Source organism: Cebidichthys violaceus, unplaced genomic scaffold, assembly GCF_023349555.1.
Source record: "Cebidichthys violaceus isolate CVI_PGR_0920_01 unplaced genomic scaffold, fCebVio1.0.p SCAF_15, whole genome shotgun sequence".
NCBI lineage: Eukaryota > Metazoa > Chordata > Actinopteri > Perciformes > Stichaeidae > Cebidichthys > Cebidichthys violaceus.
Genome location: NW_027176318.1, coordinates 948,265 through 960,629, shown reverse-complemented (window position 1 = coordinate 960,629; position 12,365 = coordinate 948,265). Strand labels below are relative to the sequence as shown.

The 12,365-nt window shown below is 46.9% G+C and overlaps 1 protein-coding gene across 1 annotated transcript in view; it reads left to right on the top strand.

Moving 5' to 3' along the window:
• The window catches only part of tgfbr1b (transforming growth factor, beta receptor 1 b), a 41,168-nt gene extending 35,761 nt beyond the window's left edge, over positions 1-5,407 (top strand). The window contains exons 7-9 of the mRNA XM_068709594.1: positions 209-333; positions 539-669; positions 4,220-5,407. Coding sequence (XP_068565695.1) covers positions 209-333; positions 539-669; positions 4,220-4,345 — 382 coding nt within the window. The 3' untranslated portion in view covers positions 4,346-5,407. The remainder of the gene's footprint in view (positions 1-208; positions 334-538; positions 670-4,219) is intronic.
• Positions 5,408-12,365: the final 6,958 nt, after the last annotated feature.

Sequence of the window (12,365 nt, the reverse complement as noted above, 5' to 3'; positions counted from 1 at the left end):
ACATTCAAAACTATCTGTAAAATACAGCAATGTTGCCTAAGTAGAGACCTTTAGCTTAAATACTGCTGGTTGTGTGTTGACGTCTTCAGAGGTCAGTACAGGTTAGGTGGTTTTTCCATGAAATAACATCCTTTTTTCTGCCATGGTACAAACAATGACTGCGTAAGCAAGAGCAACTTTGATAACGGTCTCTGGTCTTTCCGCTCAGGTATATGGCTCCGGAGGTCCTGGACGACTCCATAAACATGAAACACTTTGAGTCTTTCAAGCGGGCGGACATCTACGCCATGGGCCTGGTCTTCTGGGAGATCGCCAGCCGCTGCTCTATGGGAGGTGAGGATCCAATGACAATTCAATTCCATTTATTTTGTATCGCCCAAAATCACAAATGTGCCTCAGAGGGCTTTACAATCTGTACACACATCCTCTGTCCCGGGACCCTCAAACCGGAACAGGAAAAACCCTTTAATGAGGAGGGGAAAAAAGGAAGAAACCTATTTCTACTTTATTTAAAACCATTTTGTTTTCTTTCTGTCAGGCATCCATGAGGACTACCAGCTGCCCTACTACGACCTGGTTCAGTCCGATCCGTCGGTGGAGGAGATGAGGAAGGTGGTTTGTGAGCAGAAGCTTCGGCCCAACATTCCCAACCGCTGGCAGAGCTGTGAGGTAGGACACACTCAGCCGCCTCTTTGTGAAGTCAGGGTACATACATATATATGTATGTATGTATGTATGTATGTATGTGTGTATATATATATATATATATATATACTGTATATGTACACCGTATACATCTGTTGTAAATTGAAAATAATTCTAAAAAGGAGAGCACTTGAACACAGCGGTTGCCGTCCCCTGCGGGTGGCTCGTCAATAGTGCGGTTCTGTAATATTGCGGTCGCTGAGACAGCGATACTCCTTCTCCGTCACATGAAACACACAGGCAGGTCGGCTCCCACAGTCCCCAGAGAGGAAGCAACCACTCAGCTGAGAGGGAGGAGAAAGAGTGTGTGTGTGTGTGTGTGTGTGTGTGTGTGTGTGTGTGTGTGTGTGTGTGTGTGTGTGTGTGTGTGTGTGTGTGTGTCTGGTTTCAGTTGTCACTGCATTGTACTCTCTCACACACACACACACACATGGACACACTCACACCACTACTCTGGTTTGCTGACTGCGCTGCGAGTCGTCGCCGTGTATTTTGAGCACATTGAAGTAAATGAAAGCAGCAGCACTGTGTGAAGACGTCTGTCAAACATTCTAAATGTGATCCTCTGTTATTGCCAAAACTGTGGAAACATATTCTTCAAACGACTGTATTTATTCAGGTTTCTTTCCAAAATGTAATTTTAAATAGATTACACGTGAAGGCATCGTGATCGTGTTAGAATTTGCCTTCGACCTTCGACCTCACTTTTACCGAATGGAGCTTTAAAGTAATGCAACCTGCGTAAGTTAGCTCTTAGCTAGCTGGACTGTGCGGCCCACCGGCCGCTAACAGCTAATGCTAACTAGCTCTCCTCCTGCTGATTTCAACACGGAGAGTGTTGTTCACAATAGTGCGTAGTGCTAGTTTGCACATGTGCAGTAGAGGTCGGGCAGGGTGTTTGGGTTGGGTGTGACAAGTGGCACGCGTTGTTGTTTCTGTGTAACGTGAATGAGCTGATGAATGATATGATAACTTGATATTAATATAAACTGTACCGGAGGCCTTTCTACAAACCATCACTTGTGGTTGATGCTTGGTCCCTGTTTGGTGGGGCCCAGCGTAGGTCAGCACTAGCTCTGCTCCTCAGCGATTCCCCAAAACAAATGCTGCTTGATGACACAAGATGGTGATGGTGATCCTGCTCCACAGAGTCTCCAACTCTCAGCTGTTCAACCCAGACGTCTTTGTAAACACAGACTCTCTCATAAGCAGCCAACTCTGCTGCCCACACACACACACACACACACACACACACACACACACACACACTCCTTTTATCACTTATTACTGTGTGTGATCTTTTGCAGGAAGAACTATCTTAATGAGCTACCGGACTTTATCAAGGGTGCAGAAGTACGATCGGTGCCCCTCATAAGAAGTCATTCTGAGAATATCTTGCACCAAATGTAGCAATGTTTCAACAAATGAGAGCTCTGAAGTACAAACACCAATGCTTTACAGTCTCTGCCCGTAGGCCTGGTTCACAGTGGACCTGTACTAGCCACAGAGCACAGCAGACCTGTTACTTTATTCATCAACGGCGTCACAGACGATCACACGGGGGCCAACTCAAACTCGCTGGAGGACATTATAGATTGTGATCAAGCAGTATCAATGACTGTAGTAGCTCTGTTGGTATTTTATAAAACTTTTCATAAACTATATTGATTGAGAGGAGCAGCTTGTTGTCTCGTAGAGGTGTTGGTCCGTGGTGCCGCTCAAGGCGTGTTATTGCCAGGCGGAAATGTTCTTTCTTCAATCGGAAGAATCAGGATGACGGGTTAAAGCAAACTGAAGCGGCGTGAGTGAGTGAGTGAGTGAGTGAGTGAGTGAGTGAGTGAGTGAGTGAGTGGAGTTGGCACTAATTCACCTGATGAATGGAGGACTGGAGAATGTGTCGGCCACCTTAATAAGCAGTCTAGGAAGTTCCATAGATGCGAGCGATGTTGTCAGACAGACAGACAGACAGACAGACAGACAGACAGACAGACAGACAGACAGACAGACAGACAGACAGACAGACAGACTCATACAGACAGACTCAGACAGACAGACTCAGACAGACAGACTCAGACAGACAGACAGACTCATACAGACAGACTCAGACAGACAGACAGACTCAGACAGACAGACAGACTCAGACAGACAGACAGACTCAGACAGACAGACAGACTCAGACAGACAGACAGACTCATATAGACAGACTCAGACAGACAGACAGACTCATATAGACAGACTCAGACAGACAGACAGACTCATATAGACAGACTCAGACAGACAGACAGACTCATATAGACAGACTCAGACAGACAGACAGACTCATATAGACAGACTCAGACAGACAGACAGACTCATATAGACAGACTCAGACAGACAGACAGACTCATATAGACAGACTCATACAGACAGACAGACAGACTCATACAGACAGACTCATACAGACAGACAGACAGACTCATACAGACAGACTCATACAGACAGACAGACAGACTCATACAGACAGACTCATACAGACAGACTCATACAGACAGACAGACTCATGCGGTTTACAACCCCGCCAACGGAGACATGAAGGAATCACTGTCTGGAGACAAATGTTCGTTGGAAGCGAGGCATGGGGAAATACTTTCTTTGGAGAAAAGTTTGATTCAACTACATTTCCCAGAACAGAACATATGATGAAGCAAGACCAACTGAAAAAGTACAGAGGCCTGTTTGCTGTTTGAAACTTTAGGTTTTTCTATAAAAGCATGATCAGAATCAGGTAGAGGTGTCAGGAAAATGGCTAATAACAGATTTATGAAAATGAAATGATTTTATTTACACCAATTTCACACCTTGGAATCAATCTTGGAAGTTTTGCATCTTGAGCCACACGACTCTTGTCCTAATCATTTCTACAAACAGCTTATTATAAAGAAGCAATTATAGCCAGACTGAATTGAGAAAGACCTTACAGTTCACACCTAAATGGATTGTTTACCAAAATATTGATCCATCTATACTTTAATGGAAGAATTGTAAAGAAAAGTATGTGAAAGTTGAGCTGTACATCGACTCAAATATCCTGGTTTTACTGCAAAGTACAAACGCTAAACAAAATGCTGCTTCATGTCCACATTAAGTGAACTCTTAACAGAATCCAGCAGCGAGTCACACGTGAAAAGGAGTCATTTCTGGACACCAAAAAGACTGAATATGTTGAATACTGGGATATCTCTACTTCAGCAGGTGTAAACTGTCTGTGCACGGTGGTCTAGGAACTCATCTTATACATTCTAAATCCCTGTACTGCTTGCTTTCTCAAACCTTTGACAAAACGGGTGTAACAGGGAAATTTAAAACACTCCAGGACTGTAAATGCTTGGGCACCACGAGTAGCTCCGACCAGCTGAGAGACCTAAACGGACCGGTTAACCTGCACAGAATCACCAATTCAGCTGTCCTTCCCAAAACAGCGCCTGTCCCAGCATCATGCTTTATTGAACCGCTGTCTCCCTTCTCTCCTCTGCAGGCCTTGCGGGTGATGGCGAAGATAATGAGGGAGTGTTGGTATGCCAACAGCGCCGCCCGACTCACCGCTCTCCGGATCAAGAAAACCCTGTCTCAGCTCAGCCAACAGGAGGGAATCAAGATGTAGACATAACTCCCAAACACACACACACACACACACACACACACACACACACACACACACACACACACACACACACACACACACACCTCTGACTGGCATCCATATCGTTAGCATTATGAGCTTCATTACCATCATCGACTGTTCCTCCCCTTTACTTTACAGAGAAGTGAAGACTTCTTTTCCCCTTGTGCTCTTTTTTTTTTTCTTTCTCTCGTCGCATTTCATTCATTGACAAACTGCTGAGTCATGCACCTGGAAGTGAGGAGCCGTGTGTGTGTGTTGCGCTGGGCTGTCGTACACACCTGAACGGCTGGATGGACGGATCTAACGACGGATGGTTGTGCCTGAACCTCCATCTTCACACGAAGTCTCCGAAAAGACCCACCAGGGGACAACTGATGTCCATCTCAAGTCCCGCCTCCACCACTCATCACGCTACAAAAAAAACAAACTCCGACACACGCTCAGACCTCATCAGGTCAACTACAGACCGGCCGGGCTGCTGGGAATTCACCTGGGAGGCCTCTGAGGCGTCCTCACATCCTCATCATCATTTGTATATTATTATTTCATTCTTCTCGTCAGAGTTGAGCTACTCTTCAGTAGGGCTGCAAGTTGCTCATTTACATCTTTTGATTAATGTTGTGAATCGTGGGATAGGTCCTCCCATTAGAAGCACAGAACGTGTTATTAGGTGAATTATCACAGTCCTCGTTGCAGAGAGGGATGCGCTCACATGGGGGTGAGTGAAGCATTTCAGCGGATGGACCCTTTCCATTTTGCCAACGTTTAGTTTCAACGCTGCTTTGTGAAATCCACAGCGCGTTGGAGACGTGTCCTAAACTCGCCTGCCGGTCTCCTGCTACAAAAGGGAGCAGCGGGACAAATTCCCCCTCAATCGTCGGCCCGATCGGGTTTATTTCAGAGAGTCGGGCGATTCGACAGAACGTTTTTCGATGTGAGGCGGTTTGCAGCCCTACTCTGGAGGCGTGTTCCAGTAGCATTGGGAACTGAAGCTTGGACTTTAGGGGGCTACGGGACAGGTCCGTAGCCCCCCCCCCCCCCCCCCCCGGGTCCAGACAAACAATGGTCTTCGGCTGATCTTCATCTAGTCGGGTTGTGAGCAGAATCTCTCATCTCTGCAAAGATTTTGCACCTTTTTTTTCTTTGCATTCGTTGCTGTTCTACATCCTGGTCTCCCTCCGTGTGGTCAGGGAGTCACACAGGTTTAATTTATTGTTTTCTTTGTTTTGGTTTATCTTTCTGGTGTCAGGGGTTCTTTTTGGACACGATGACCTCACTCATTCTTTTCTTCTTTTTTTGGCAAACATGCTGCAACATATGCAATATACAGCAGATAAATGTGTCTATTTTCTATACTCTCTGCTCTGATAAACCACAAACTGCAAGAACAACAACACCGACAACAATCAGCTGCCACCATGCCTTCCAAAGCCAGCTGTAACCGGAAAGTGCCAGCGCTTTAACAACCCAAACTCCTCTCATGTCGGCCGCTGTGGAGTGCTTTTGCCTTGGCGCCTATGCAGCTCTGTGTGTGTGTCTGTGCTCTGTGTGTGTGTGTGTCTGTGCTCTGTGTGTGTGTGTGTGTGTGTGTGTGTGTGTGTGTGTGTGTGTGTGTGTGTGTGTGTGTGTGTGTGTGTGTGTGTGTGTGTGTGTGTGTGTGTCCGAGAACGGAGCGTACAGCGAGCTCGTACTATGCACACCCCAAGAAGTAGGGACAGAAAGCGAGGAGGGACACACACACACACACACACACACACACACACACACACACACACACACAGCGCTGTCGCAGCACCCACAAGCCAGCCGACTCTCTGGTGCCATTTTATCAACCCCCTCCCCCACTCATGGACGCCCGACCACCTCAGCAACAACTCATCGTACAGCTTCTCCTCCAGCGGGACTGAGTCTGGAAACTGAGCTCCAGCACCTCCGACTGTGTTCAGTTGGAAAGAATGATGCCACCAGAAAGCCCCCTGTGGCTTCTGGGGGGAAAAAGAGAAAGAAAGGACACAAAGACTTGTAAGCATTACTGATGTTGCCCTATAAATGTAAGCTCTTGGATCTCTTTTTATTTTATTTTGTTGTTCTTCTCACGTGTTTGCCGCTGTCGACGGCGCGGCGTCGCAAATCGACCTTTTCAAGCGTTTCCTTCTTTGTCGGATAATCAACAACGATGAGGTTCATTCATTTAAAAAATATAGCAAACGGAGATTTACTAAGCCATAGATTTTCCAGGTTGTGTATTTTTGTTTTTGTTTTTTTGTGGCGAAGGACTTTTTCTACTAGAATGTACATTCACGCAAAACAAAGGATACACGTAAAAAAGACAATGTTATCATTTCAGCTTAGCAAGCCTTAAGGGACCAACGCATAAGAGTCAGGATCTGCTCTCGTGTTTTTCTTTATTTTATTTTTGAAATGAAAAAAATGATATATATATATATATGATTGATTACTATGATAAAGGTAGTGTCATTATTCTATCTAAAGGACAAACTAAATGTATGTAGCGCCTGATTTAACGGTCTGTTCCAGTCGAGTGTTCGTCCTCTTCCTGAATTGCCACCCACCTAAACCCACTCAGTCTTATGCTGTGGATTTTCTTGTGTTCGAGTTCCACTGAAAGCACTTGTCTTTTAGAGCACAAGTCCACAACTAGGTTCAGTTAAAATGCAGAAAGGGTTACGCTTTCAATCACGAAGGCATCCAGTAAACGAATAGATCTGCCGGACAGTGATTTGCTCAGAGTCTCTCACTGCTCAGTAATAAGTGCTCTTCTGAACCACAGGTTTACCTGTGTGGCAATCTGGATGTCTGTGTGGTCACTCTGCCATTGTTCACTTCTGTCCTTTATGGATACATGATGTATTGATGCGCTGCTACCTGGTCGTCCGCCTCGCTCTGCTCGTCGAGGTCGAGAGCCGCCGTTGGACGTAAACCCCCTCGGATCGCCCTGAATCTGATCATTCTGTGCCACGTCGCTCCGACGCAAATCAGATCTCCGAGATCCGCCGGAGTCGGTCAGCTGCTCTGGTGTCGGCTGATGACGAAGCGCGGTCGAGAACCACTGTGCCAACCTATCGGTCCCGTTCCCGCTGAAATGCAGCGATGCTTGTGCTCAAGTGTAGCGGAGGGAGTCTGAGAAAAAGACCTGTGATTACTTTAGCGGTAGTGATTCGTTCAGTCAGAAGTAGTCCCGTGCTCTTGTTAACTTCAAATGTAAAAACAAATGCGTAACGTCGTCATTTGTCAAAGTATACCAGGCTGACCTCTTAAAAACCTCTTTAGTGTCACATCGGTACTAATGAAGCTCAGTGCCCGTTACTTTGCAGGCGGCACTTTTTTTATTATTATTATTTCATTTTTCCAGTGGATTGACGTTTTAAAGCAGCACTGAAATAAAACGAAACCCCTCCACGTCAGATGGAAACATCTGAGCTCCACACAGTCTCCACTCGTGGTTCACGTTCTTCTCTGTTCTGAGCTTTCAGCTGTATCACATGGTCTTCATCAAAGGGTGAAGTTTTGCTCCGTTAACATGAAAGTGTTGATGGTCAAACGTTCCATTATTCAGACCGCCACGAGCGAACGGTTTCAGCGACTGAGGAGACTTCTCCCTCTGAGGAGGACTGAGTGACAACATCCTGAAATTACGTTACCAAATCTGCATCTATGGCCGGCTGAACCCGTAGCCTTTAAAACTGTACAAAACATTTCTGATGTTGCACATCTATTATTGGGGAAATAATCTGTTTACTCAGTGATTCCCTCGTCACCCTTCAAGAAAATTGAGATTTGTTTTCAGAAAAAAAAATCCAACGAGTAGACAGGTTGTGACGTACTGTAGATCTTTAAACGTGCTCAGTACAGTGACATATTATTGTAAAAACAAAAGAGCAGCGTCTGAAGAAGTGAATTCTGCTGCTATATTAAATACAGAGGGGGTGACCAGCTGAAGACACTGTTCAATGTGTACAAAAGTGGCCAAACTAGTAGAGAGAGCTGGGGCTCTTCTGAGATCTGACGAAGCCATGTGAGGTTCTTTTTTTTGGGGGTGGGGGGGGTGTCAGGCTAGCCCTGCTGGGCCTCTTCTATGTGTTTTCCATTAGCAACAACATTAGCCCAGCAGCACCTCTGGTATGCCTCGACTCGGACGACTTCATTCTGTCTTAAAGTCACCAGCAGCCTTGTACTTTTTTTCTTTTTCAGAAACCCAAGATGACTTAACTGTAAAGAAGAGAGCAACCGTTGTCCTTGATGCTATCTTGCCTTCTCTCTCTCTCTCTCTCTCTCTCTCTCTCTCTCTCTCTCTCTCTCTCTCTCTCTCTCTCTCTCTCTCTCTCTCTCTCTCTCTCTCTCTCTCTCTCTCTCTCTCTCGTCATTCCATGTTCTTTAATTGACTAAACGGACACACATGGGCCACACTTCACTGCAGCCGGCTTCACACACCGGGTGAACCATCCTGCCTGCTTTAACTCTCTCTACACTGGCCTCTTGAGGCTGATGGAAGCCAGTCTTACTGATGGGAGAAGACGGAGGAATACGAGGCGTTTCACTCGGCTGTAAAGTAGTTAGCGTGGAGAATGGACCGGCGCGGCGGTTTTAGCGCACTAGTGTACTGCTCATTCACAAGTACAATAGAAACCATTTGAGTGGAAGTGGTGGACTTTAGGTCCCAGCTCTGCTTGTCCGGGGCGCGCTCTCCCAAATAGTTTATGAAACCACCAATTGGACAAAGGCGGTAAACTGGCGGTACCTGTAAATCCTGTCTTATGCTGGTCATTTGGGTTTGGTCAATGTTTGGTTTTTTTTTTGCTTAGGTATTTAGATTACACTCGGGGGCGTGGCCTATTACCTCATCTTTGAGAATCTTACCTTGCCTTCTCTCTCCTTAGCGCGGGTCAAGGAGGGTTGGGAGATGCACTGTTGACATGCAGCCACCGTGCAATTTCAAAAAACCTCGGTTCACCGGTAGCAGCGACGTGGCTGACCGTTTCCTGACTGGAACCCAAATCAGCGAGTTCATGAGGTCTGGTCCAATATGCAGCCTTTTTCATGCTTTAGTCGTTGTTGTTTTTACGCCCGTTGTGCGACGATGGAGGGCCGAAACAGGGAGGTAACACAAACTATGCCAGCAGCTCTACGGCTCCAAACCACGCACTGAGAAACCCCCACAGCTGTGAATGTACCGAGTTTCCAACCGATCCGAGCACAACTCGAGGGTCGCAACTTTCACGAGCATGCAAACCCCCCGGGTTCCTGTCTCTCTCTCGTTATGCAACGTGCGGGCCGCCCGCTCGGTCCCTCTGGATCACACGGGTCCGACCGGCCTACCTATGCTAGCGCGATCCACAGGCACTGTGACGAGGAACGCGTCCGGGCCGAAGGATCGCCAGGTTCCCCAGGTTCCCCCCCTTTTCACGGTTAGCCCTCCATCGTCTCGGAGACCCCGTAGCGCGTCACGTGTTCAGGTGGATGTGACGGGTGGTTTGGGTTTCCCCCGCTCCGGTCCCGTGCTCCGGTGAAGCCCTTCTGTGGCCGGAAAGCTTTATCGTGTTTTATTTGGTGCCTAAGTTTGACGAGAATTCTTTTCGCCGTTCACCTCGAATGACAAGACCGCATGCGATTGTGTCTGCATTACCTGCTTTATAGATGTCATCCAAAAGCTGAGAAGTATCTTTAAAAAAAAAAAAAAAAAAGCATAATTACCATATTAAAAAGGTCACTTAAAAAAGAAAATACCTCCTTTCAAAGACCAATGTGTTTTACCTCACTGTGTATATATTCTCGATTTGTTTACTCCGAGTTTGCAATTTATCTTTCTCTTTTGTTTCTATGAAATGCTTCAAAAAAAAAAGTTGAAGAGAATACTCTTTGTCTTTTCTTTTCAACGGTACCTGTCCTTGCGTCGGACGGCTTTGTGTTGTGTTCGTGTTGTACAGGCAGCATACTCTTCCTGCTCCTCCTGCTCTGTGTGACCCATCGGTCCTGTTCTGCGTGAGCTGTACAGTCAAAGCGCCCCTCTCTTCTGAGCTCTGGTACAAATGCCTTGTTCAATATGTTCTCTTTGTTTAATGAAAAAAAAAAAAAAAAAAAAAAGGAGTCAAAGTGGAGGTGTGGGGTGGGGGGGGGGTCTGCAAAGCGCTGAACCCTCCTCACCTCAACCCTCCTGGATTTCTAAACATATTATAATCTTGACTTTTTTTATATAGTGTGTACAGATGAATGAGAGATCAACATAGGAAGTAGAGGATTGACACTTATGTTAACTTCTAACATAGCTGGAGTAGAAAATGGTGTGAATAAAGAAACAAAGTTTCACTACAGAATGAGTGTTTGTCTGATTTATTTGTTTTGTACCAGTTCATGCGTACTAATACACGGAGACGTGGAGGATACTCAGTACCATAGTTATATCAAAAACACCTCATCAAGTAGTCCCGAATTCAAAATGTTAGAAGTGAAAGTACAGAGGTGTTATCAGCAGAATGTAGCAAAAGTCATGAGGTATGATATTGTGCATTAAGTCCTAGTAGATGTGATTCAGGTAACTCTTCCATGACTCCACCCATGGTGGTGTAGCGCTGTCGTGAGCATAACGCACACGGAGGTTTCCCTCTGTGTAGCCAGGATGCACTCGATGTCACGTGACTGTGTCTGAGTGAGCAGAACTTCTATATATTCTGTATCTATGACGGCACTATGGCAGCATCAGGATCAGGAGAAGGGGGACACGAGGGAGGGACAGAGGCTGGATCTGCAGAATGTATGCTAACAGGCATTGATTAGGCCAATGAAGCTTTAAAAGTGGAACTTAATCCCGATATGGATCCACGTGACACTGATTTAGCTGAGGCCAGTAGCTGGTGTGTGTGTGGGATTGACTGCAGGTTGTTCCGAGCCTTCTATCAGCTGCACTGATTCAGGGACGAAGCTGATTAACAGCAGACGGCTTACAGGCCGCCACACGGAAACATGCGCACACACCACTCCCATCTTTGCTGAAGAGGATGAAACTAAAACTATGTTTCAGGTTTTATTCACGTCCTCTCCTTTTGCTCTATTTTTACCTCTCTGTTGCTATTTCTGCATCTCTGTCCCGTCTCTCCTCCCAAATTTACCTCATTGTTTCGCTTACTTTTGATCTGGAATCGCATGACATCACATGTCTGTTTGAGACTTTTTGTTGTTGTTGTTGTTCCAACCCATTCTCATCTCATCTCACCTTCAACCTCTTATCCGGGATCGGGTCTCGGGGGCAACAGCTCCAGCAGGGGACCCCAAACTTCCCTTTCCCGAGCCACATCAGCCAGCTCTGACTGGGGGATCCCGAGGCGCTCCCAGGCCAGTTTCCCTCCACCTGGTCCCGGGCCTCCCTCGGGGTCTCTTCCCAACTGGTTGTGCCTGGAACACCTCCCTAGGGAGGCTCCCAGGTGGCATCCTCACCAGATGCTGAACCACCTCGACTGGCTCTGTTCCACGCAAAGAAGCAGCGGCTCTACTCCGAGTCCCTCACGGATGACCGAACTTCTCACCCTATCTCTAAGGGAGACGCCAGCCACCCTCCTGAGGAAACACATTTCGGCCGCTTGTACCCGCGATCTAATTCTTTGGGTCATGACCCGGTCCACATGACCATAGGTGAGGGTAGGAACCAAGATCGCCCGGTAGATGGAGAGCTTTGCCTTGCGGCTCGGCTCTCTTTTTGTCACAACGGTACGGTAGAGCGACTGCAACACCGCCCCAGCTGCTCCGATTCTGCTCCATCCCATTCTATGCACTGTATGCTCTGGGAGCAGTGTCGGCCAACAGAAACGAGTAAAGACTGGCCAATCACAGTGTAGCATCAGCGCGCTCTGACCAAGGTCCCACAACGACCCGGCTCTGCTCCACAGACTCATGCTGTCGTTTCAGAGCTTCTTCAGGCTGGCGTGGAGCTGGTCGTGGTTAAACGTTGTGTAACAGTGGTGCTCGTTGCCCGGAGAGGTTGGAAGGA